At 39.4% G+C, this 25,609-nt stretch overlaps 1 protein-coding gene across 1 annotated transcript in view; it reads left to right on the top strand.

Moving 5' to 3' along the window:
* Positions 1–24,458, top strand: part of tbc1d16 (TBC1 domain family, member 16) — a 41,811-nt gene extending 17,353 nt beyond the window's left edge. The window contains exons 5-13 of the mRNA XM_038307771.1: positions 4,214–4,408; positions 4,506–4,653; positions 4,746–4,910; positions 8,719–8,867; positions 17,705–17,839; positions 18,647–18,833; positions 20,432–20,611; positions 22,764–22,910; positions 23,726–24,458. Coding sequence (XP_038163699.1) covers positions 4,214–4,408; positions 4,506–4,653; positions 4,746–4,910; positions 8,719–8,867; positions 17,705–17,839; positions 18,647–18,833; positions 20,432–20,611; positions 22,764–22,910; positions 23,726–24,013 — 1,594 coding nt within the window. The 3' untranslated portion in view covers positions 24,014–24,458. The remainder of the gene's footprint in view (positions 1–4,213; positions 4,409–4,505; positions 4,654–4,745; positions 4,911–8,718; positions 8,868–17,704; positions 17,840–18,646; positions 18,834–20,431; positions 20,612–22,763; positions 22,911–23,725) is intronic.
* The last annotated feature ends 1,151 nt before the right edge of the window (positions 24,459–25,609 follow it).

Raw genomic sequence — 25,609 nt, forward strand, 5'->3', positions numbered from 1 at the left:
TTCCAGCACCTTGTTGAATCTATGCCAGGTAGAATTGAGGCAGTTCTGCAGGCAAAAGGGGGTCCAACTCGTTACTTGCATGGGGTACCTAATAAAGTGACCGGTGAGTGTATATATATATATATATATATATATATATATATATATATATATATATATATATATAACTGGAGCGTGTAACAAAAGTAATTTCCCTCTGGGATTATTAAAGTATTTCTGATTCTGAAATTTATTGGGGATGGGATGGAACACAGCTTAGAGCAACATAGATGCTTCCCATCCTGTCTGAGTACGCTGGAGCTAATTTTTAGAAAGATTTTCTGTTTATAGAATGAGAAAGCTGATAAATAATTCATCGGGACAGAGTTTGAATGCATGCAGGATTTTAATTTGAGAAAAAGATAAAAAATGTTTGTCTGCTTTTGACATCCCCATGAAACACTGTGTTTGTTTGTCAGATAAAAATACCCCTAAAAATGGGTTTCTTGCTGTTAAGTGGAAGTATGTCAAAAGTTCCTGCAGTCTAAATACTTCTGCAAAGTGTTGCAGTGATCTCTGCATGTTAAGGTATCCTGCAGCACGATTTGATTCACCACGACGGTGAAGTTTGCAGCTTTTACTTGCACTGGTTCGGATCTCTTTGAAGATCACGAGTCATCGCAAGCCGCGCTGACCGTTTCCCAGCATGTGGCTGCACCATGCTCCACCATCTCTCCTCTGACACGACGTTCCTTTTAGGGATAAGATGAGGAGTGATACCCTTGGGGCGGGTTGTGGTTCTCAGGGTGACCTGGCAGCCGTTTTCTCTAGAGAGGAAAAGTGTTGTGATGAAAGGCCCGGGGGCTGTTTCGTCTTCCTCTGGCCTGATGGGACGTGCCAGCTAGAGCGTCTCCACTACATCAAAACAGCTTGTTTACAGTTAACACAGCCTGCTCCAACAAATGCCCAGAGTGGGCTCGTTAATTCTGACATTAGCTTGTAGTTTTCAGCTTGATCTGCGTATTTCTACCCATTCCCTTGCTTTTGCACTTCTGTTTGCTCAAACAATGAAGGACAGATGGAGTTAACAGGACTTGAAGGCCCTTGTAAACACTCCTAACTTGACAGTCACTGGGGTTATGGAGACAGGACTCCTGCCATATTTTATGTTGCTTAACTCCCTTAACAGACCTCACCGCATCTCCATTCCCCCCCTCCACCCTGAAAGTCTTCTCCACAGCCTGCTTTGCACCGTGATACACGAGACGGAGCGCCACTAAATCAGCAGATGACATAAGGAAGCTGTGCAGCCTGCATTGATCAGGCTTGTTATTTTCCCATCTGCTAACAAGGAAATGATTAGCCACACATGACAGAAAAAAAAAAATGCAACCTCTTGTCTGAGCACCACAGTGCCACGTGTGTTTGCACCTTTTTGGTAAATGAATAAAGAGGAAATATTTTTATTTTCCAAGCCTCTGATATTTGAAATCACATGTTTAGATTGAGGGAATATACATTTTCTGTTAGTGTATTTCAGTGCAGTAGTGCTAAAAAATCTTTATTCAGATGTCTGATTCTCAAATGTCAGCTGGTTTACCATAGCTCTCCCTCTCTCTCTGCTGTACCGTGTGTAGAAACGTGTTTGAGAGTGCATTATGGTCATTAGCTATGGTTCATTCACTTATGTGTGGGTGTGAGTGAAAAGGAGCCTCAACAGAAGTGGTTTAATGCTTCTCATGGTGTAGTTTGCTTTTGTGCACTGGGCATGTCTTAGCTAACAGGTTTTAAAGTATTTCCCCTATTTTTTTGCTGCATGCTGTCTTATGTTTTCATTTCTTTTTTTGGTTTTTGTTGTTTTTTTTTTTTTTAAAGCCTGTGTATTTTTGATTGCATTTCTCCCCCTGCAAGCTGGGACTCTCAGCTCAGGTTTCAGTGACGGGAACAACACGCTTGCTATGAGGGGAATGACAAGGGAAATTGGACGGTGGACAGTGTGATTTGTGTCTGTGCAGATTTTATTATGTGTGTGTGTGTGTGTGTGTGTTTGGTAGCCTTCATGCATTCCTCCTATTCGCAGGCTCTTATAGGAATGTAATAGAGACACTAACACAGATGGAGCCCTAAGCTGCAGATTTCCCTGCACTGTTTTCTCCGTCATTAGTCTGACTCTACGTGTTATTTATGCAAAAGGATTAGGGCTGTTGATTATTTTAGTTAGCCCCTTATCAAGCGATTATTTTCTTGATTAATCGGTTATTTTAAAAAGAGAAACTCAGTAAATTTACACATTTCAATAAAAAAGCATTTGAGCTTTTAAAAAATGGCTGATAAATTAAAAAACAAACTAAAAGACTTATTCAATGCTCAGAAATAACACTTGGGATATTCTTAAAGCATATTTACAGACGGGTACTTCATCCTAGATGCAAAATGTATTGTATAGTTTTGTTGTAATTACTGCTCCAAGTGGATTGTTTTTCTAGCAAATTGCTTGTTTTAGATTCTTTTTGCTCCAGTAAAGATTATTCGATTACTAATTAGCTGACAGTTATTTTTCTTTATTGCAAAACTATGAACGGAATTTGCTGGTTTTATTTTAATGTGTCGATTTTATTGTATTGTTTTCCTCATTTTTATCGCAGTTACTTAGGTTAACCTTTATTTTATTAGATCTCTCACTGATTCTGGTAAAGAATTAACATTTCTGTTTGCTGAAGAGCATCCAGGCTTGTATAAAAAACACACAAAAAAAATGATGTGTAACAGAAAAGGACAATAAACCAAATTAGATTATGAGATATTTTTTATGCATGCGTTTCATTTACCTTGTACAAACTGCCTTTGCTCCAGGTACAGTGGATGTTCTATTACTATTATCATCTACAGATCTTTGCAATATAGCTGAACATTTTTTTAAGTATGTCATAGATTGATTAGGCTGCCCTCATAAATGCAGCTGTGGCTGTAGGTTCGAGGTTGCTGTCTCAAGGCTTTCAGTCTTTTGCTTCTTCAGGATTTCTTCTTTTCTTTTTATAGCGCCCCTGACTTTGGCTGCCGAAAATCTTTGTCACAGCATGATGCCGCCACCACGAAGTCTCACGGTGGAGACACCATGTTAATGTTGACGCCTCCGCTATGTGTTCTGTGCATAGACCAGAAAGATCATCTCCTTCCACATGCTGGATTTTTTCCCCTGCATGACTCGTGACTTTCTAAAGTCAGGCAGTGTTCACTTTGAGCTTAGATAATATGCCTCCTTTTTTTTTTTTTTTTTTTTTTTACTAATTAGGTGACTTCTGAAGAACATTTAATGAATTAGATTAAATAAGTTAATGTATTAGAGCCAAGTTTAAAGGTCTAACACCTTGTATTTTTCATAGAGTGATGTGTTTAATAGGTTCTTTTAACAAAACAAGGTGTTATTTTATTGAAGCAGTTTTGTTTTTCTTTTTGTTGCTATTTTTTAGGATAAATCTTGATACGATGGACTTTTTTGTGATCAAATATGCTATTGATGTCACATTTGTCGCATTGCACACAAATATCTTTAATTTTGAAAGTTTATGGCTATATTGCACATCTTTTTCTGTGGATTTAGACCTTTTTAGAACGTGTTAAAGTTGTTTAGCAACAGAGCGATCATTTGGCCAGCTGTTATTTTTGGCTGATATTGTTTTTTTTATGTATCTGTATCGGCCGACACTTCCATGTTCAGCAGCCATGCATCAAGATCATGTATAGAGCATAATAATAAATATTTCCTTTTTTTGTTTAAACTGATACTTGTGTAATATTTTTTTAACATTGTATCCTTTTTATTATATATTGGAGGGGGAGAAAAAGCTATATCTGCTCTAAGAATCAACTCAAAAATCTCAGGAGCACAACTGGTATCAGTTAGACTCATGACACAAGTATTTGCATTGGCTTTAAAAAAAAAACCCTGAATTGGTCAATCTCTGTTTAAGAAAATATTTACTCTTACTGCAGGTAGTGCACCTTTTTTTTTCTTTTCACAGAAGATTGAATCAAAATAATATATTTAGTTTACTTTTGGGTGTTAGAATGAAGAGAGCTGAGGAAAAACGCACACCAAACCTCTGTGATTAGAACTGTTACTTATAAAAAAAAAAAAAACTTAAGAGATATGCTTATCTTAATGTTGGTGTATCATAGAAAAGTCTCTGTTTTAACATTTAGTTTTATAACAAATTCTGTCATGTTTTTGCAGAGAGCTGTGTGAGGAGTCCATGAACCACTCTGTGAGCTCCACATCCAGTCTGGATAGCCACGCCCCCTCTGAGGGCGGCTGTCAGTCGCAGGCCATGCGCTGGGAGGAGCAACAGAAGCTGCTGGCGCTGGAGCAGCTGTGTGGAGTCTTCAGGGTGGACCTGGGTCACATGAGGTCACTGAGGCTCTTCTTCAGGTCAGCAGAGAGTAAATTGAGGTCCTCTGGGATTCCTTCTGGGTGATGTTGAACCTTTTTATACCTCGTCTTTGCATCATTTATTGTTGTGTTGCAGTGATGATGCATGCACCAGTGGCCAGCTTGTGATAGCTAGCAGAGAGAGCCAGTATAAGATCCTTCACTTCCATCATGCTGGTCTAGACAAGCTAGCAGAGGTCTTCCAGCAGTGGAAGTGCTGCAGGGAAACCCAACCTAAGGACCAGGTTAGATTTAGATAAAGTTCAGTCTTTCTTCAGGTTTTTTATCCATAAGTTTCCACTCAGCTTTTTATTCCTCCTCCTCACTCACCCTGAAGGTGTCAAACGAAAAGTCATGCATGCAGTTTTCCATCCAGAGGCCCACCCTGCCATCAGCTGAGACCCACCCAGAGGAGAGGCTTTACCGGCGGGTAGACGTCAGCACCTGGCTACGTCACCTCAACCAAAGCGGGCAGGTGGAGGAGGAGTACAAGCTCCGGAAGGTACATCCAGGGTTTCTACAGTCTTATACACTCTAGAGTTACATTTCAATGGCTTCCAGGTCTGAGAAATGTTGGATAAAATAAAATAAGAGTCCTGACTCATACTTGTATGTTTAGACTAATAATTAAGCAATTATTCAAATGATAAATCAACTTATTTGGTTATCTAACAGAATCATGACCTTGAAGATAGAGATGGGGGTTTCTGTTAGAAGCATAAGACAATAAGCATTCTGATGAGATTTTAACAAAACGATTTTAATGAAAAAATATATATTATGGGTGCATTCATTTCTGGCCGATCACCGATTTCCTTTAAAAAGCCTGAAATGCCGATTCCATTTTTGACCAACAGATTTCTTTTTACATTTCTGAAACAATCAGCTGTTTTAAGATCACATGTAACAATATATTTTAATCTTACTGAAAAAAACATTGATTGCCCGTGAAACAATGAAAACTTCTGAAGTAACTGCTCTCAAATATAAATTCAAATTTAGGGCATTGACAGTGGTTGGTTTTTAGACCTTTATAGAGGTCGATCAGATTGGTGGAAAAGATCGGGTTTTCGCTTATAAGTATTGCCCGATCACCAATTGCCTAAAATTACAAAAATTAAGTCTCATCTTTCGACCGGCTGATAAATCGGTGCACTCCTAAAAATGTAATTAGTATGTGTTAATAAGTATGTATTAAACACACGGGTATGGGAAGCTGAGTTGCCAAATGGTAACTTCTATTCATGGGGATGTGTTGTTGGTCTACTCAAGCACCTGTAAGATCCGTGTGACCATGTGTAGCCTCCAATTTACTTCAGTGTTTTTCTTTTTGTTTTCTTTATTTTTGTCCATAATCAATCCTTACTATGGGTTAAATGTAGAGAGGATAATCTTTTATTTCCAGGCAGATCATCTAAATAAGTGGTCCTCCTAATTGTCTATCATTCTGGTGATATGTTTACGTAAGGCCGTCCTACATCGTCCCATTAGCCTTTTTTTTTTCTGTGCATGCGCACTTTTAGCCGTATGTGTGGTGAGCAACGGTTTCAGACAGTCAGTGAAACTAACCTTTTTCACCACGGTTCTTGAGGGTCTTAAGAGAAAAAGTGTCTACAAGTGAATGAGAAGAAAAGAAAGGCCTCAGAAGAGGCAGATATATCCCAGAATGCTTTGCGCGGAGAGCTCTTCTCTTTAACCCTGATTTAAAAACCCTGCACCTAACCATTACCAGTGCATACCTCCACCTAATATTCCAAAAAAGTTAAAAAAAAAAATAACTATCTACTAGACTTTGTTACCAAGTCTGAATACATTTTGCTTCAACAAGTCCAGGGGATTTTTTTTTTTTTTTTTTTTACGTTTTTTTTTTTTTTTTTTTTTTTACGTTTTTGGAATGACTATGACCTGGATGACTGAGAATCTTCACCAGCATACCTCCACCTAACCTTGACCTAAACTTAATTCAGACCTTAGTCCTAAACTGTTGGCAAAAAATGAAGCTAGGAAAAGCAAATTTTCCTCATTTGGGTACAAACTGTCCTCAGTTTGATGGTTAAACCAGAAAAAAGCTCCTTGTACTGATGCCAAAACAGGATCACACACAAACTTGTCTCACTATCTTTGTGGGGCCTTTCCATTAACTTCCATTAATTTCTACAGCCTAATCGTGACCCTAACCCTAACCATTACGAGTTGATATCTAATCCTAGCACCAACCTAAACTGGGTTCACACCTTAGTCCTAAACAGGACCCCTGACCAAAAAACAGCAATTCCCTGTGTGGGGTCCAGGCATCAGGCCCCACAAGGAGCAGTTGGCCCCCATTATGTATTAACAAGAGCACACACACTCATTTTTATGTCTTTGCCATTTGAAATGGGAATGGTGAGTCATATGTGGCGACCCCAGAAAGGGAAAAGCTGGAAGAAGATGTAATTTGACACGGGCAATAAAAGTTTAAGTTCAAAATGTTTTTAAATTGAGGAAAGTTAATTTATTTAAGTAAATTAAAATGTAAATTAAAATGTACTGCACATTTCAGCTGCAAGGCAATTCAAAGTGGTTTACATCATAATAGCAAGTAAATGTGCAGTAAAAACAATAAAACCATAAATCAGAAATGCATGAAGAAGGTCAATATGTAAAAAGACATGTTGTGTAGAGCAGCTTTCCACATGGATTTGTTTGCATGCTCCTAATCAAAGGCAGCTCTACACAGGTGGGTCTTCATCCTTGATTTAAAGAAATTTAGTGTTTCAGCTGTTTTCCAGTTTCTGCGTGTTTATTCCAGATGTTTGGTGCAACCACAGGACCTGATTGAACTGTACTGCAACTACTTGTTGCTTAACCGTTCAGCAATTTCTAAACTAATAGAAGTATTTAAAATTGTATTCTGAGCTCAATTCCCGTTTACAGAATTCCTGTTTACAGATCGGGAATTATGGCTCTATTTTTTGTTGTCTAAGCAAGAGCAGCATTTTGGATCAACTGCAGCTGCCTTATTTTAATTATTTCTTTTTTTTTTTGCAGAACTCTTGCAGTAATCGACTAGTTTCACTAAATATTATTGTGACCTTAGTTCTCTTGAAATTATCTTCAGGTGGTACGAAGCCAACTTTGTAAAATAAAAGCTTTTTTTTACATGAATTGGATTGGTTGAAAAAGAATACTGTTAATTTTAAAATAATCCATTGCAGCTGCTGGATTTCTTATGTTGCTGATGAAGGTTCTTCGTCATCCAGGTCATAGTCATAGATTTGAAGACATTTCGCCACCTCTCCAGGAAGCTTTCTCAATTCAAACGAATTGAGAAAGCTTCCTGGAGAGGTGGCGAAATGTTTTCAAATCTTGGAAACCAAGTCCAGTGGATATTTTTTTAATTTTTACGGATTTCTTATGTTCATACTTTCCCTCACCTGTCTTTACTTCCTTCCTTGTGTCCCTTGTGTCACTGCCTTACTTAGGTAGAGTTCCTTCCTTCCTTCCTTCCTTCCTTCCTTCCTTCCTTCCTTCCTTCCTTCCTTCCTTCCTTCCTTCCTTCCTTCCTTCCTTCCTTCCTTCCTTCCTTCCTTCCTTCCTTCCTTCCTTCCTTCCTTCCTTCCTTCCTTCCTTCCTTCCTTCCTTCCTTCCTTCCACACCATCTATCCTTCCACACTGTGAACTTTTCCACTATAGGTTAGTTGCCATGATAGTAACTGACTGTTGGGATCAAACTGTTTTTACACTGAAGCTTAAGAATTGTGAACTCAAATAAGATTATAAAATCTGTATTTTTCACATGAAAGATTTTTTTGGGATTTCTTTTTTTTTCTTTTACAGCATGTGGATGATTTTTTATCATCCTTGGTAATCAAATCTAAAGATGCTTTCATCTGTCGGCCATTTTCACACCTTTAGCTTCTATATTTTGTACTCGAGTCACATTGAAAGTCAGCCTGCAAGCTTCTCTGTTTCAGTTTCAGTCAGCATCTCGGTCTGTAAATAATCAGCCGGTATGTCCAGACCAGTGTGCCCCATCTGAGTCATTCGGGTTCTCTGGAGTTGACTCTGTGTTTGGTTTACTAGTCTACTGTAATGACTCAGTGGCAGTTAGACCGTGACCAAGACTTTTCTCAGCATAAGCTTAATTAAAGAAACAGAAGGCCCCTGTTTTCGCTAGGCATACTAAATAAACACTCATTGTTTTCTCTTTTTTTGCAGCATTATGCAGAAAGTTACATTTCAGTAGGTCGTGTGTGCATGCCCCGGCAGAACAACATGTTCCTTTCTTCCTATTGGTTGTATAAACTCACCTACCCCTTCTTTGACAGGCCATCTTCTTTGGCGGCATCGACCCGTCCATCCGAGGCGAGGTGTGGCCCTTTCTGCTGCAGTACTACAGCTACGACTCCAGCTCTCAGGAAAGAGAGGCCTGGAGGCTGCAGAAACGAGCTCACTATCATGACATCCAGCAGAAAAGGTGGGCCTCAAAAACAAAATCATTGCAAAGCTACTTTACCAATTCGGTTCATAAAGTGCAACCCAAATATTATACTGAGTGAGGTATCTCAAACATTTATCTATGTTTAATTTTCATTCAGTCAAACCCATAATTCAGTTTGCCCAAAAACTGGAATTTTACATAAAACTCTTTTATACAGAAAGGTCGTCCTAATGGAAAGTCTGATCATGTACAGCTGAACACCTTAATACTCGGCCTGTGCTTTTTTGCACGCTATACAGCAGGATGGAGGTAAAATCAGTTTTTGACTCTGCTGAGTTGATCAACAAGCTGGCCGAACCAAAACTGAAAACCAACCATTTATTTGATAAATCTCTACAAACCAACTTTCCATGATTTGGATACATCAGTAGTATGCAATGGAGTTCTGCAGTATTGCATGTAACCTGGATCAGGCTACAGATCACAAAAGAAACTTTTGGGCAGATAGACTAGTTTATATTTTTTTGATCCAGGATTCCCTAATAATAATATCAGCTGGACTGCCTCTCGGGAGTATGAAGGTCATTTTGTGAACAGAAAATGTGGACGTTCAGATAAAAGTAGGTTAGGCCTACTGTCAAATACATACATTTACTACCTGAATTACATAATCTAAACATCTAACTGCCTTCTAACCTGTTTCTTTCTTCTAAAATAGCTCTTCCTTTATTAAAGTTATTAAGGGCAAGTTTTTCTACTGGTGTGAATAAGAGAATGTTTTAATAAAAGAGGGGACATAATGTCTCCATCCATCTAGCAGTGGTGTCAAAAGTACACTCGTATGTTACTTAAGTAGAAGTATAGATACGGCAGTTTAAAAGCACTCTGGTAAAAGTTGAAGTATCAACTTGGCCTCTTAACTCAAGTAAAAGTGAAAAACTATGTGCTCCAAAAACTACTGAAAAGTATAAAGTAACCCTTTAAAATATACAGCCAGCTACCACTATATGAATTGAAAGCTCAATTTTTCGACTATTTCGAAAAATTCTTGAGATAGGGTCAAGGATGAGGGAGTTCTGGTTGGTCTCCGTCTCCATCTCTGGATACTCTCTCGCCTGTGTCCGACCTCTCAGACATTTTAACATCTTTTTCTGATTCCGACCTTGTAGCATGGCATAGACAATTCACGTTTGCAGTTTGAAGAACACCTGCTTGCTTCTGATGATTTCCTTTAACTAACCAATGAGTGTTTGCGTTATATGACTCATCCAATCACACTACGTAGTTTTCACTAGATGTGGATGGAGCCAAAGATCTGCATTGGATGGCACACATGACGTTAAATTAATATTTATAAACATTAAACCGAAGCCAAGAGTAACGAGTAACGTTAGTTTTTAAAACATAAGGAATAGAAAGTACAGATACTTGTGTGAAAATGTAATGAGTAGAAGTCAGAAGTAGGGAGAAACATAAGTAGTGGAGTAAAGTATAGATACCTAAAAAGTTTACATAAGTACAGTAACAAAGTATTTGTACTTCGTTACTTGACACCTCTGCCATCTACCAACATCACATTGCACCATAGACTGGCCAGGTTGGTGGATGCTTTAGTCTAGGTCTGGGAGCATATCCCTCATTAGAACCTCCATCATCTCATCAGGAGCATGCCTAGGCATTGTAGGGAGGTCATACAGGCACATCGAGCCACACACAATACTGAGCCTCATTTTGACTTGTTTTAAGGACATTGCATCAAAGTTGGATCAGGTTGTAGTGTGCTTTAACTTTAATTTTGTGTGTGGCTCAAAATCCAGGCCTCCATCGGTTAATAAATTTGATTTCCATTCAGTATTAGTATTAAGTATTCAGTATTAGCAGTGTACAGGTGCTGGTCATAAAATTAGAATATCATGAAAAAGTAGATTGATTTCAGTAATTCCATTTAAAAAGTGAAACTTGTATATTATATTCATACATTACATACAAACTCATATATTTCAGATGTTTATTTTGTTTAATTTTGATGATTACAAATGACAACAAATGAAAATCTCAAATTCATCATATCAGAAAATTAGAATATTACTGAAGACCAATAAAAACAAAGGATTTATAGAAATGTTGGCCAACTGAAAAGTATGAACATGAAAAGTATGAGCATGTACAGCACTCAGTATTTAGTTGGGCCTCCTTTGGCCTGTATTACTGCAGCAATGCGGCGTGGCATGGAGTCGATCAGTCTGTGGCACTGCTCAGGTGTTATGATAGCCCAGGTTGCTCTAATAGTGGCTTTTAGCTCTTCTGAATTGTTGGGTCTGGTGTATTGCATCTTCTTCTTCACAATACCCCATAGATTTTCTATGGGGTTAAGGTCAGGAGAGTTTGCTGGCCAATTAAGAACAGGGATACCATGGTCCTTCAACCAGGTACTGGTAGCTTTGGCACTGTGTGCAGGTGCCAAGTCCTGTTGGAAAATGAAATCTGCATCTCCAAAAAGTTGGTCAGCTGCAGGAAGCATGAAGTGCTCTAAAACTTCCTGGTATGTGGCTGCGTTGACCCTGGACCAACACCAGCAGATGACATGGCACCCCAAACCATCACTGACTGTGGAAACTTTACACTGGACTTCAAGCAACGTGGATGAAGTGCCTCTCTTCTTTTCCTCCAGACTCTGGGACCTTGATTTCCAAAGGAAATGCAAAATTTACTTTCATCAGAGAACATGACTTTGGACCACTCACCAGCAGTCCAGTCCTGTTTCTCTTTAGCCCAGGCAAGACGCTTCTGACGCTGTCTGTGGTTCAAGAGTGGCTTGACACAAGGAATGCGACAGCAGAAACCCATGTCTTTCATACGTCTGTGTGTGGTGGTTCTTGAAGCACTCACTCCAGCTGCAGTCCACTCTTTGTGAATCTCCCCCACATTTTTGAAGGGGTTTTGTTTCACAATCCTCTCCAGGGTGCGGTTATCTCTCTTGCTTGTACACTTTTTTCGACCACATCTTTTCCTTCCCTTCGCCTCTCTATTAATGTGCTTGGACACTGAGCTCTGTGAACAGCCAGCCTCTTTAGCGATGACCTTTTGTGTCTTGCCCTCCTTGTGCAAGGTGTCGATGGTCGTCTTTTGGACAACTGTCAAGTCAGCAGTCTTCCCCATGATTGTGTAGCCTATAGAACTAGACTGAAAGACCATTTAAAGGCTTTTGCAGGTGGTTTGAGTTAATTAGCTGATTAGAGTGTGGCACCAGGGGCCATCAATTTTGAACCTTTTCACAATATTCTAATTTTCTGATATGATGAATTTGAGATTTTCATTTGTTATTTGTAATCATCAAAATTAAAAAAAATAAACATCTGAAATATATGAGTCTGTATGTAATGTATGAATATAATATAATATAAAAGTTTCACTTTTTAAATGGAATTACTGAAATCAATCTACTTTTTCATGATATTCTAATTTTATGACCAGCACCTGTATATCCTTGCCTGTGTAGATTCTCAGTTATCCTGCCATGGCCATCACAAAAGCAGGTTAAATCTGAGGCAAAGGGGACTTCTACTGATATCTTCTGTGTGATAAAGGTTTTAATAGGTGAATTTCATGATGTACCCAAGATTTGATCCCTAGTCTCCCTCAGACATCTACAAACTGCAAGATCTGTTTCTTCCATATTAGCTTCCTCTGCTTATTTTTAGTAATATTTGTCCATTTGAGAAAAAATTACCAATATTTTCTTAAATTTTGAAGGCATAAGTTAAGTGAAGTGGTTAGGGGGATGCATATTTTATGCTGTTAAGGAATTTAGTTGATCTGTTGTTGTTTGCTAAGTCAATCAATCTATGATTGACCTCATTGTCTCTTTAAAAAAAACTGCAGACGTGCAATTAGCTGGATTACTTACACCTGGCTAGACGTAGCCACACCTGTGGAGCCTGGTTTGGCCTTTGTGAAACAGATAAACCCAGGGTGCTTTCCTCAAGCTAGACCAGATCTGGCTTTATCTCTTATTCTGGAATTTCTGAATTCTGCTTTTGTTAAATAGGTCTCTGGATTTATACTCTGACAACTGCAGGAATCTACTGAACAATATGATGAGAGCACTGATACCTTTCTGCATGAGTTCACATAAAAGTACAGAAGAGAGTCATAAAGAAAAACAGGCGACTGAAATGCAGAGATTTTACTTTCAGTGTCCAACTTGGTATTTAAGATTATCCCCAGCTACCAATTTTGTTAATCAGGCACCCCTAAAAGGATGATCTAAAGCACCTTATTCATGCTGTTTCTGGTTCAGAACCGTTTTAACACCATAAATCCAAGAGGTTTAGCCTATTTCCTGCACTTGTTTCTGTTTTGTGCCTCTTAGAAAAAGATAACCGGACCAGCATTTGAGGCTTTGCCAATCTACGCTTACATTCTTGAAGGGGCATTTCTACATAATGCTTTTAATAGTGTTGCCTTTACATATTCAGCTACCACAGCTTTTCATTGCAATTGACTTTCAAATAAGATGCATGAATTCAGTACACAGTGAACTCCCCGCTTCCTCTGTGGCTTACTCTCTAGTGTGGAGGTTAATGACCGTCTGTCTGCTGGACAGTTATCAGCTCTTCCTCATCATCACGTTTCTGTTTTTTAAAATCTATTTTTTTTATCTTGTGTCTTATTCTAGGATTTCAGGAAGCAGATTTTTTTTTTTAAGTAATCCATAATCATTAAGATGAATAAAAATGAGCACTCAGACCATAGATCTAATGTTTTCATTTATTAAGACGCAGCCAAAAGTCTTTGATTTACTTGAAGACGTCCTGCTGGTAACATCTGTACCTCCGTTCCATAACAGGAAAATCGCTTTGGAGACACTGGGCTGCGGCGCTGGCTGCCAAATGCTCACTCAGTCAAACATTAAACCATATGAGAGTCTGTTGTGGCTTCCCATCGCAGGCGCTGAGCAATCAATAGGCACAATCAGAGAAGTGTTAAAGGGAGGTGCCGGGTGTGATATAAAAGGTCTCTGGAGAGAAAACATGTCAGCGCTTATCAGATCAGATCATGCTCACATGTCGGAGGGTGGAGGGGGACAACTTTGGAATGCGCGGACACAGCTAGGCACACATGAGCAGATCCCAGAGCCGTAATTTATCTGCACAACTCCATCTCAAGGTTAAGCGTTCATACATCTTCGCAGGTTCTGCAGCACAGCGATGGTAATTGGACATATTTCATTTGTACAGGCTATTATCTCTCTGAGTGCACCAAAAGTCAGCTAATTAGCCTCCTTATTCTGACGCCGATGTTGATTCCTTTAAAGAGCCTTCAGCAGCCCTCCAGGTCCACTGGTTGATCATTAGGAGCCAGGATACTAGCCTGTACTTTTGCTTCCCCCCCCCTAACCTTGTGTCCTAACAATAATAACTAAGCTGCTGCAAATCAGAGTGCAGCCTCCATCGAACAAAAGCTGAATATTTAAACACTACAATCTGTGTTTGGAGCTTTGCAGATATTTTGGCAAAATTAACAATATCCCCATTTGTTTTTTATTGTTTTTTTTTTTGTTTGTTTTTTTTGCTTTTTACCTCCTAAAGTAAAATAAGATGAATACAGCGATAGCATTTGGGACTGAAAGAGTCTGTAATTCAACAGAAATCTATTTTTAGTCCATTTCGTTACAGAGAAGAGGAAGTTTGTTTCTGTCAGTGATATTTAGCTCTTAAAAAAACACTTCAGAAACATCCAGCTCAATTTTGCCCTTCCAACATCTTCATTTTATTGTTTTGTTTAAATAACTAAGGCTTTATAGTGTTCCTCATTAATTGTATGAATATAAAACTGCATTGATTGATGCTGCAGATTCATATAAATATAATTCAGTATAATCTTTAACAATAGATAATCTGTAGATATTTTAGGTTACGTCCTGTTGGTTTTAAAAAAGCAAGCAAAGTTTTATTGAAACACTTTTTTAGCTGAAAACTAATTTCAGAGTTTATGAGCTTTAAGTGAAACCCTGCAGAGAACAGAGAAACTGTTTAGCCTCAGTTACTGCCTTAAACATATCTAATGTTGCTAATGGTGGTTTTATTTGTGTCCATATTCTTGATGAACTCATTTATCTGGTGTACAGGTGCTGGTCATAAAATTAGAATATCATGAAAAAGTAGATTGATTTCAGTAATTCCATTTAAAAAGTGAAACTTGTATATTATATTCATACATTACATACAAACTCATATATTTCAGATGTTTATTTTGTTTAATTTTGATGATTACAAATGACAACAAATGAAAATCTCAAATTCATCATATCAGAAAATTAGAATATTACTGAAGACCAATAAAAACAAAGGATTTATAGAAATGTTGGCCAACTGAAAAGTATGAACATGAAAAGTATGAGCATGTACAGCACTCAGTATTTAGTTGGGCCTCCTTTGGCCTGTATTACTGCAGCAATGCGGCGTGGCATGGAGTCGATCAGTCTGTGGCACTGCTCAGGTGTTATGATAGCCCAGGTTGCTCTAATAGTGGCTTTTAGCTCTTCTGAATTGTTGGGTCTGGTGTATTGCATCTTCTTCTTCACAATACCCCATAGATTTTCTATGGGGTTAAGGTCAGGAGAGTTTGCTGGCCAATTAAGAACAGGGATACCATGGTCCTTCAACCAGGTACTGGTAGCTTTGGCACTGTGTGCAGGTGCCAAGTCCTGTTGGAAAATGAAATCTGCATCTCCAAAAAGTTGGTCAGCTGCAGGAAGCATGAAGTGCTCTAAAACTTCCTGGTATGTGGCTGCGTTGACCCTGGACCTCAGAAAACACAATGGACCAACACCAGCAGATGACATGGCACCCCAAACCATCACTGACTGTGGAAACTTTACACTGGACTTCAAGCAACGTGGATGAAGTGCCTCTCTTCTTTTCCTCCAGACTCTGGGACCTTGATTTCCAAAGGAAATGCAAAATTTACTTTCATCAGAGAACATGACTTTGGACCACTCACCAGCAGTCCAGTCCTGTTTCTCTTTAGCCCAGGCAAGACGCTTCTGACGCTGTCTGTGGTTCAAGAGTGGCTTGACACAAGGAATGCGACAGCAGAAACCCATGTCTTTCATACGTCTGTGTGTGGTGGTTCTTGAAGCACTCACTCCAGCTGCAGTCCACTCTTTGTGAATCTCCCCCACATTTTTGAATGGGTTTTGTTTCACAATCCTCTCCAGGGTGCGGTTATCTCTCTTGCTTGTACACTTTTTTCGACCACATCTTTTCCTTCCCTTCGCCTCTCTATTAATGTGCTTGGACACTGAGCTCTGTGAACAGCCAGCCTCTTTAGCGATGACCTTTTGTGTCTTGCCCTCCTTGTGCAAGGTGTCGATGGTCGTCTTTTGGACAACTGTCAAGTCAGCAGTCTTCCCCATGATTGTGTAGCCTATAGAACTAGACTGAAAGACCATTTAAAGGCTTTTGCAGGTGGTTTGAGTTAATTAGCTGATTAGAGTGTGGCACCAGGGGCCATCAATTTTGAACCTTTTCACAATATTCTAATTTTCTGATATGATGAATTTGAGATTTTCATTTGTTGTCATTTGTAATCATCAAAATTAAACAAAATAAACATCTGAAATATATGAGTTTGTATGTAATGTATGAATATAATATACAAGTTTCACTTTTTAAATGGAATTACTGAAATCAATCTACTTTTTCATGATATTCTAATTTTATGACCAGCACCTGTATGTTAAAGGATTTTCCTTCAGGAAACCATTGTCCGTTTCCAATGGATTTAAAAAATGTTTTTTAGTAATAGTCTATTCAGGACTTTCTTTAGATTTCTTCAAAGTTCTTACTTATTGTCACATTACAGTAACTTTAATCTCTGTAAATGTACTGGCTCTTATAAGAAACATCAACATACAGTTCTATAGTAAAGACTATCTTTGAACTTTGAACTCAAAGAGCGCTTTTCCATCTTCTGAAAGTGGGGAGCTTACGTCACAGCTGCTAATGAGAGATTGAGATCTGGACTTTTTCTTTTTAACTGCACATCTAACTTCTCACTGCTCCTAACCACTCGGCCGGTAGTGGCGGCCTAATGGTTGGGTCATTGCACTTGGAATCCTGAGGTTCTGAGTTCAAGCCCCACTCCCACAGACTGCATCTCTGGGTGTCTGTGTAAGACCCTTAACCTCACACTACTCCCTGGGCGCTGCACAATGGCAGCCCACTGCTCCCCGAGGGAAAGGGTTAAATGCAGAAAGTTAATTTCGTTGCTATGCACTTGTGACAGTTTAATGACAATAAAGGAAATAAAACTAAGCTAGTTAACTTTAGATATTTTGCCAAAGATTTTGATCTCACACATGTGCAAAACTGTTAAAAAAAAAAGCTGTTTGGCTAACTGTTTAAGAAGCATGTCCTTTACTGAACAGCTGACCCATAAAACCACTGAAGTGACCCAAACACGCAGTACGACAGTGGCTGGGGAGGGTCCAGCGGCACAAACGCACAGAACTCAAACTAAACAGTTGCACGGCGTTGCATCAGGTGCGCATCAGGGCTTTATTCCTGGTGGAGCAGCATGGAAAACAAACAGTGTTAATTAAATCCCCTCTGCTTGTTGGGGCCTGAGTACATTAGTGCAGACAGAACACTGTTAATGTGCTGCCCAGCATCTAAGAAGGGATAGATGGCTGTGGTGGTATCCTCAGAGGAGCACTTGGCTCTGCTGCTTACATTCTAGGGGAGCTTTTCCAGCTTATTAGGGCTAGAGTTACAGCTTACTAAATATTATATATTTAAGATGATAAACGTGCATAAAAAACACAATAAGCATCCCTTGTTTCTGCCTGTATTTGTTTGATTTCTCAGATTATCCATGAGCCCCGAGGAGCACAGCGAATTCTGGAGAAAGGTCCAGTTCACGGTGGATAAAGACGTGGTCCGAACGGATCGCAGCAACCACTTCTTCAGAGGAGAGAATAACCCAAACGTGGAGATCATGAGGTCTCACATCACTGATTTCTCCTCCCTCCATCCCTCTCTCCTCATCATTGCCACTCACCCACTCCAAGCACAGCCATACCTACACTGTTAATTTCATATTCTGAACCTTGGAGGAGAAGCAAATGAGTTTCATGCTTTATTGACTCCAACTAAGCCGTCTGAGCACTTTCCATTCATACTTGGGGCTAATGGCTTTCTAAATGAGGAGCAGGAGGGTTTGAGTAGCATATTAGGTATTTTGTGACTCTCCTGGAGGCTCCTGGTGTTTGTCTTGGAGTTATTCTGCATCTAAAGCCAGCCTGTGGTTATCTGTTACTGATAAGTCACACCCATGTTTTTCTGGTTCATTCGGTTTCAAACCGCTGCTGAGGTGCATGTCCTGTGTCCTCGTTTAGATTTCTCCTAAAAAAACAAAAGAAGGAAAAACTCATCAAATTTTCACTCTAATGTTGCAGCAGAACAAAGTAATGCCCTCTGGGTTTTTTGGCTTTGTTTGTGCTTTTGTTACTAATGCATGAAGACGACCAGGGAAGTTTTCTTTAAAATAGAACAGGTCCAAAAAAAGGAGAGGAAGAAAGAGATGTCGGTAATTAGCTCCCTGGTTGCTAGAAGAGAGGAAAACGTGTGTGCATGTGTGAAGGGGTGGTGGGGGATTGTTGTTTCTTTTTCTAATAAAAGACATTCAGGGTGTTCAGAGGGAAGAGAAGTTTTCATGGGTTTCCTCTGCTGCCCCCCCCCCCTACATTATAAGCTCTGTCAGCAGATGTTACGTCAGAACTCAGATGTGTGTCTCTGCTCTCCCCCCAGGCGGATTCTGCTCAACTATGCAGTGTTTAATCCCGACATGGGTTACTGTCAGGGCATGTCCGACCTGGTGGCCCCCCTGCTCACTGAGATCCAGGACGAAAGCGACACGTTCTGGTGCTTCGTGGGCCTCATGGAGAAAACCATCTTCATCAGCTCCCCGCGAGACGAAGATATGGAGCGGCAGCTGGTAGAAAGATCCCTCATTTCCTACCCTATGAAGCCTTTCTGTTGGCTGCCAATAGCAATTTCTGCACATCAAAGACATCCAAACAGCACCATTTAAACCATTGAAGCTTTTCAATGCTTTTTTAAGGCATTAGGCCAATGAGTGCATGATTGTAAAATTAAATGATGTGAGGTTTTCTACATTTTAATAGCAGAAAATGTGCATTAAAGCGCCTAGTCTTAGAATAAAAGTTCAAAATCAGTTATTTGATTCACGTTCTTTTACTGATGCTAAAAGGTGAAGCTCTGCAGCCACTAACACAAATGTCCTGCAACCTGTATGTGTCTCTGTTCCTACACACTTAAAATAAACGACTCAACAATCCCTTCAGCATGAAACAAATGTACTTCTAAAGGAGGAAGGACATGACTGGGTTTCTTTCTTGGTAACTCTGTATTTCATCCTATCTGTCCTGCCATCAACTCAGTCCCTGCTAAAGAAAAGCAGCCACACAATATGATTAAACCTTCACCACATCTCTCCACATTTGCAAAAATATAAAACTTCTTCCCTATGTGTTTAGAGAAACTTTTAGTTTTATTTATGTTCTAAATAAAACGTGGCAACAAGGATCTCCTGTTAACAGAAAATTCCACCTGAGCCGTGATTCTTTGCAGCTCCTCTAAAGTTACCAAGGCCTTTCTTACAGCTTTTTAAATTCAACTTGATTTTAGGGAGAACAAAGTGAAAGAGGGCTGAATGGATCTGCCTTTCACACTATTCAGTATTTCCATCAAAAAAAAAAAGGAGAACTTCACAATTATGCTCTTATTTTAAGTCAGTCTATCACATTAAACATGATGAAGTGTTTTTGAATGAAAAAGCCAAACAGACCCCCCAGCATGTCTCCTTTCCATGACGAACTTTGCACTTTAACCTTTAAATGTGTGTTTTGTTAAATACCCCCCATTATGGTAAATGGTAAATGATTCACATATTTATAGTAGCCCTTTATCCTTATCTAAAGTCTACAATCTGCTTTTTAAATGTTTTTCTTTCAGCCAATGATATAAGGCTCCTCACTAACTTTAGCAGCCTGGCTACAAATGTTGGGCTTGTGAAACACTCTGGGGAGCTGAGATGATGTTAAAAAATAAAGATGAATGGTTTAGAAAAAGAACTGATTTATTTGCTGTAATAGAAATATAATAAAAACGTAAAGTTCTCTTTATTTAGTTTTGTAGACATATTTTTGATATTGGTCGATTTCAGCTTATTTATTTTCAAATAAAACTGGAAGCAGATACTAATCAAGGTGGTACTTTAAGCGTCAGTGTGACGCTTTTATTTTTAGGTCAACAGAAAAAATTCGTTTGAACATGTCTTTTTGGGATTGCACTGGTATTCAAATCTATTTATATCTCATTTATTCATTAAAACATTGCATGAGGGGACCTTAAAAGCCTGTTTAAACCCGCACATAAATAATAGATTTTTGCACATTGAGGTCAGGAAATAAAACACAGCGACACATATGGCGACATGAGTGTCCAACAGGCTGGTGTTCCAGCTGTTCCCCCGCAGCACTGATGTGAAATAAATAACATGTCAATTTGCAGATGTACCTGCGGGAGCTGCTGCGCGTCATGCTGCCCCGCTTCCACCAGCACCTGACCCGCCTGGGAGAGGACGGCCTGCAGCTGCTTTTCTGCCACCGCTGGATCCTGCTCTGCTTCAAGAGAGAGTTCCCCGACACAGAGGCGCTTCGCATGTGGGAGGCCTGCTGGGCACACTACCAGGTCAGGACCAAGTCCAACTGCTCCTTTACTTATACGGGTTAGAAAGAAGTTTGCATACGCTGGAAAGCAATACAGAGGAATATAGTGCTATTATTTTTTTCTTATTTTTCCCAGGAAGTCTACACCACCAAATAGCAATCCTTATTGTTTTAAAGCCTGACACCCCAGGCTCTTGTAATCCTTTTATAAGAGATGAAAAATTTTTTGTTTAGACTTGATGGCATTTAATCACTTCATTAAATACTGCATGGATTTGAAGATTAGCATATTTCACATCTCTGCAGCTTTCTGCACAACCATGTTTATTGTTTAAACATAGATTGAAAAAGAAGCTTGCAGACTTAAACTGCATCTTTTGGATTGCAGGAACCTCGTAGCAACGATGCATTCCTTGTGTTAAACCCACCCTCTCTTGAAGGCTGATCTCAGGCACCTCTTGCTGTCTGTTCATACCCTCTGCGAGATGTTCAGATCTGCAGCTACAGGTGGAGATAGAGGAGATAAAGCGTCTTTGTGTGAAACCTCGGGTTAGGCAGTTAAAAGTCATCCACCTGATAAGCTTTAAGCTAGAATTTCTGATTGATATCAGATTTTTCTGTGAAGAGGATGTTTCATGCCATAGTGGGTGGCAAATGATTGTTCTCTGCTGGGTTTTGTGTGAAATGGAGTATGTAGAGTAACTGCTCATTGGTTTTAAATGACACTATTGGAACTGAAATGTTTTCATCTATTGAAATTAGTGAAGTATCATAGTCGCACAATAAAAACAGATAAATCCAATATTTTATTTGCATTAGTCCTTAATTAAACAGTTGTCATTTTGAGGTAAATGAACATGACAGATTTTCTAGTCTAGGTCTAAGATAAGATTTTGTTCAGTCTTTATGCTTATATAGTACTTCTCCCATTGGTTTTGTTTCTATTTATTTGGCTAACTGCTGTTGTATGTTCTTTTTGCTAAAGATAGACTGATCATCAATTTTTTTTGCTGTATTTTTTCTTGCATCAGTAACCGATATGTGCATGTCTTAGCCGATTCTTTAGTGCTTTCAGCAGCCATGTCTTTAGATCACATACTGCCACTTTTTTTCTTCAATAAATTTTCTTGAATTTGTTAAAAGGTATTGTGTAACATCTGTTATCATTGTGTCATTGTTATTGTGGAAATAGAGGAAGAGAAAGCAGTACCGGCCCAGAGATGGCAGAACATATCGGGAATCAGTTAGACTTAGGTTAGGTATCAGCCTGAAAAAACTATTGGTTGATGCAATCAGTGTTTTCAACAAATATTGTGATTTTTATTGTGATTTTTCCTTTGCACTAAGGACAAGCATTTATACGTTTCACTCCAGGGTTTCAGTTTTTTCATGACCTTGAAAGCTTGCTTGTCCAGAGTCCATTTTTGCAGGACTTTACTGCAACCTTTGCATAAATTCCTACCTCTACTATTATGCATGGATCTGAATGCTAGCTGCAACTCTCTTTCCCCTTCTGTGTGGCTGCAAACCCACACTAAGTACATTATCACCACCTAAAGGGCTGGAGTTGGACATGTAATGTTTTACTCTTGTTAAATATGTTTTAAGTTTGTCAGCAATTAGAAAATAGTGTTTTTCTAAATTGCGATTATATTGAATATGCAGTTAATTTCCCAAACCTCAGGCAGGATTCTGTTCCTAAAAACTGATGCTGAATTCGGGTTTTTATTTTCTGTGAGACATAAACATCATTGATGGAAGACATATTTGACTCTGTGTAATGAATCTATTCTAGTTTCCCCTGATTAAATAAGCACCTTTTAATTGTAGCTTGTTTTGTTATAAAATTTGTTTCATTAGTTTTTTCTTTTCCAATTTCTAACCTGAGGTGCGAATCAGTTACAATCGGCACAAAAAATGTAATTAAATCATTAGTTGTAAATGTTGTAATAATTTTTCTTTAAAAGAAATATTGTCTAGATTAAACTAACGATCAATGACATATTATGGTGATAAAGTCTATTCGTTTTGTTAGCGTCTAGATTTCTTTTTTTAAAAGCACCTTTTCCTTTTGGATTCTGTCACACAGATTGGATCCAGTTCATTTAGTTACTAAGTGAGCACATCCTGCCACATTCATCTTCTGTCTTTGACCCGACTCTGTGTCCTTGTAGACGGACTACTTCCACCTCTTCCTGTGCGTGGCCATCATTGTGCTGTACGGGGAGGACGTGACGGAGCAGCAGCTCGCCACCGACCAAATGCTGCTGCACTTCAGTAATCTCTCCATGCATATGAATGGAGAGCTGGTGCTGCGCAAGGTAACCCTGCAGCTTTCATGCCAGGATGTCACATCTCTTCCATGTTGTCAGGAAAATTAGAAAATTTTATTTTAAATGCAGACTTCTTGATCCATTTTCTAAAAGTTGCATGTTTCCATTTGTGGTCTTTGTTCATCTATCTGTCTGTCTTTGGTAAAACAGCTGCCTTTTTTTGTTTTTTTAAGTGGTGGAAACAATCTTGTTTGTATATCCTGCCCACAGTTTTGGATCCTAATTTATTTATAAAGTCTTAATTTTGAACATTTCCAAACAAATATTTCAAATAACTTCAAAATGTTATTTCGACCTTTCTTCACTACAAGGTTGGTTTGATCCAAATCCCTTTTTTAAAAAGTGATTTATCAGTCTGGAGACATGCTCCAGTATTTCTTGATGTGATTTGAAACTCACTGTTGTCTGCTATGAGGGCTCCTGCGCTGCAGCAGAGTGAGAATAGGCCGCTGTCATGGCTAGCAGAGAATTAATGGTGTGTGTACGCCTGCTACAATAGCTGCGCCTGCTGCCTCATCTTTATGGATGCTGCTTGTTTCTGTTTGGATGCATCTGGTGTTACACATTTTGTTGATGCCTGGGAGTTTTGCATGTGATAACCTAACACCAGGCATGCAGACATTGAAGATATAGCCAAAAAAAAACAGACTCCACATGAGACTGACCTTGACATTCTTTTCTTATCTTGTAGCGAAGAGATAACACAGGAATTGATTTATTTCATGCATCTGCAATGTTTGCCCTCTTCGTCAGACCAATTTTTGCATCATCTTATTTTTTTCACGGTCGCTCCTCTCTTCCAGGCCCGCAGCCTCCTCTACCAGTTCCGCCTTCTTCCCAGGGTGCCCTGCAGCCTGCACGACCTTTGCAAGCTGTGCGGCCCAGGGATGTGGGACAGCCGCTACATCCCCACCGTAGAGTGTTCAGGAGAACACCCGGACTCACAGAGCTGCCCCTATGGAGGCACCTCCACCCCTCAGCCCTCCTCACCCTCCCCGTCGTCCTCTCCAAACAACACCCCCACCCCCCCGCTGAACGGCAAGAGAGGCTCCAAGAAACGGGACATTTTCACCTTCCGGAAGCAATCCTGAGGGGGTTATTACTTTAATTTCACCCTTTAAAACGGGATTTTTTTTTTAATGTTTTGTACTCAAACATTCATTTGGTGCAATGTTGAACACTGCCTTACCGGGGTGTTGCTGGTAAATTTCAGCATCGCATAAATCTGCAATGAGGGCAGCTTGAGGCCAGATAGATCGAAGGTCAAGAAGATGCTTTCTCCAAGGAGCAGAGCAGACAATCATCAGGCGCTGTGGCGGTCTGGAGCTACTTCAGGTTTAAGTCTGCTGCTGGTTTGGCATTCTTCCACAGGATTTGTGGGCAGCAGGAGGGTCACAGCAGGGTCTCAGACAGCTGGGCTCTCAGACCATCAAGGGTCAAGAAGCCAACCGGGGAGTCTTTTCGCTGAACTTGAGCTTGGACGCTTAAAAATGTTCTTAGGTTCCCACAATGGCACAATTGTGTGAATTTAAAAAACATATGTGAATATTTAAAGTCTGAGACTCTTTTTGACATGAAATCCAAACTCTGGTAAAGAGGCAGTATGAAGAAAATGTCTTGGTTTTATTTTCCAAAAACAAGAAACGTTTTTGTTCTGAATATTTAGCAATATTATCTTTGCATGAGCAGTTCTCAACATATAGAGGTCACAGCATAGATGTTGTGGGGACGGGGATATATCAGAGGCCAGAGTGTTTATGTAACAAACACTAGCATCATGACAGGGCTCCTCTTCCCATCCAGTAAATTCTCTTTTTTTGGGGCTGAAGGAGGCATTTGCACATAAGTACCATTAATTGTGTCTGTAAGTAAAATTATGAGATTATTTCGTAGCAGTTCCACCAAAGAAATAGCGTTTTACAGAAATGCAAACAAGAAATTTAAATTTGTTTATTATGTTTTCTATGTCATATTAAAACAAAGAGGTGCATAATTTTTTTTTTAGAATAAAAGATGGTTTTAGTTTTATTAGAGCCACCTTAGCTGCAGTTAAAGCTACAAGCCTTTTTTGGAATGTTGTTACTTGGTTTCCACATCAGAGACAGACATTTCCTTTTTTTCAAATCTTGCCCCTGGTTCTCTGTTGGATTTGGGTCTGGGCCATTCCAGCCCATGACTGCTTTAATGGAAACCATTCAGTTGTTGTTCGGGTTGTACATCAAGAGATCTTTGCTATTTTGCAGCTTCCAACAGATTTTATTTCATGCTTCCTTCCATCCAGACCATCGTCCCTGTTCCTGCACCATAATGTTCCCATAATGCTGTTTTACCATAAGAACACTGTGTTCAAGGTGGTGGGCCACTGAGCCTAATTAGATCTTTTTCCTGTTCATTGTGTCCCCTATAGACTCTACCTGCATTCTACTTATTGTCCCAACAAACTGCAAACAGAACTCAGGTTGAGGATAAACTGAGCTCAGTGAGATTTTCAATAATCGGGATCTAGTTTTATTACCTCACCCTCCTCTAAACGTCTCTCTGACTTTCTCCCTGACCTTTATGCTGACTGCAACCGGTTGAACTGGGTAAAGGGACTAAATGTATATGCACACTTCTCGAGATTTCTTTCATTTATCATTTTCTTGCCACTCTACAAAGGCTAAGTAAATCCATTAAGATTTGTGAAT

This window comes from Cyprinodon tularosa, unplaced genomic scaffold (assembly GCF_016077235.1).
Source record: "Cyprinodon tularosa strain WSP-4 unplaced genomic scaffold, ASM1607723v1 ctg62, whole genome shotgun sequence".
Lineage (NCBI taxonomy): Eukaryota > Metazoa > Chordata > Actinopteri > Cyprinodontiformes > Cyprinodontidae > Cyprinodon > Cyprinodon tularosa.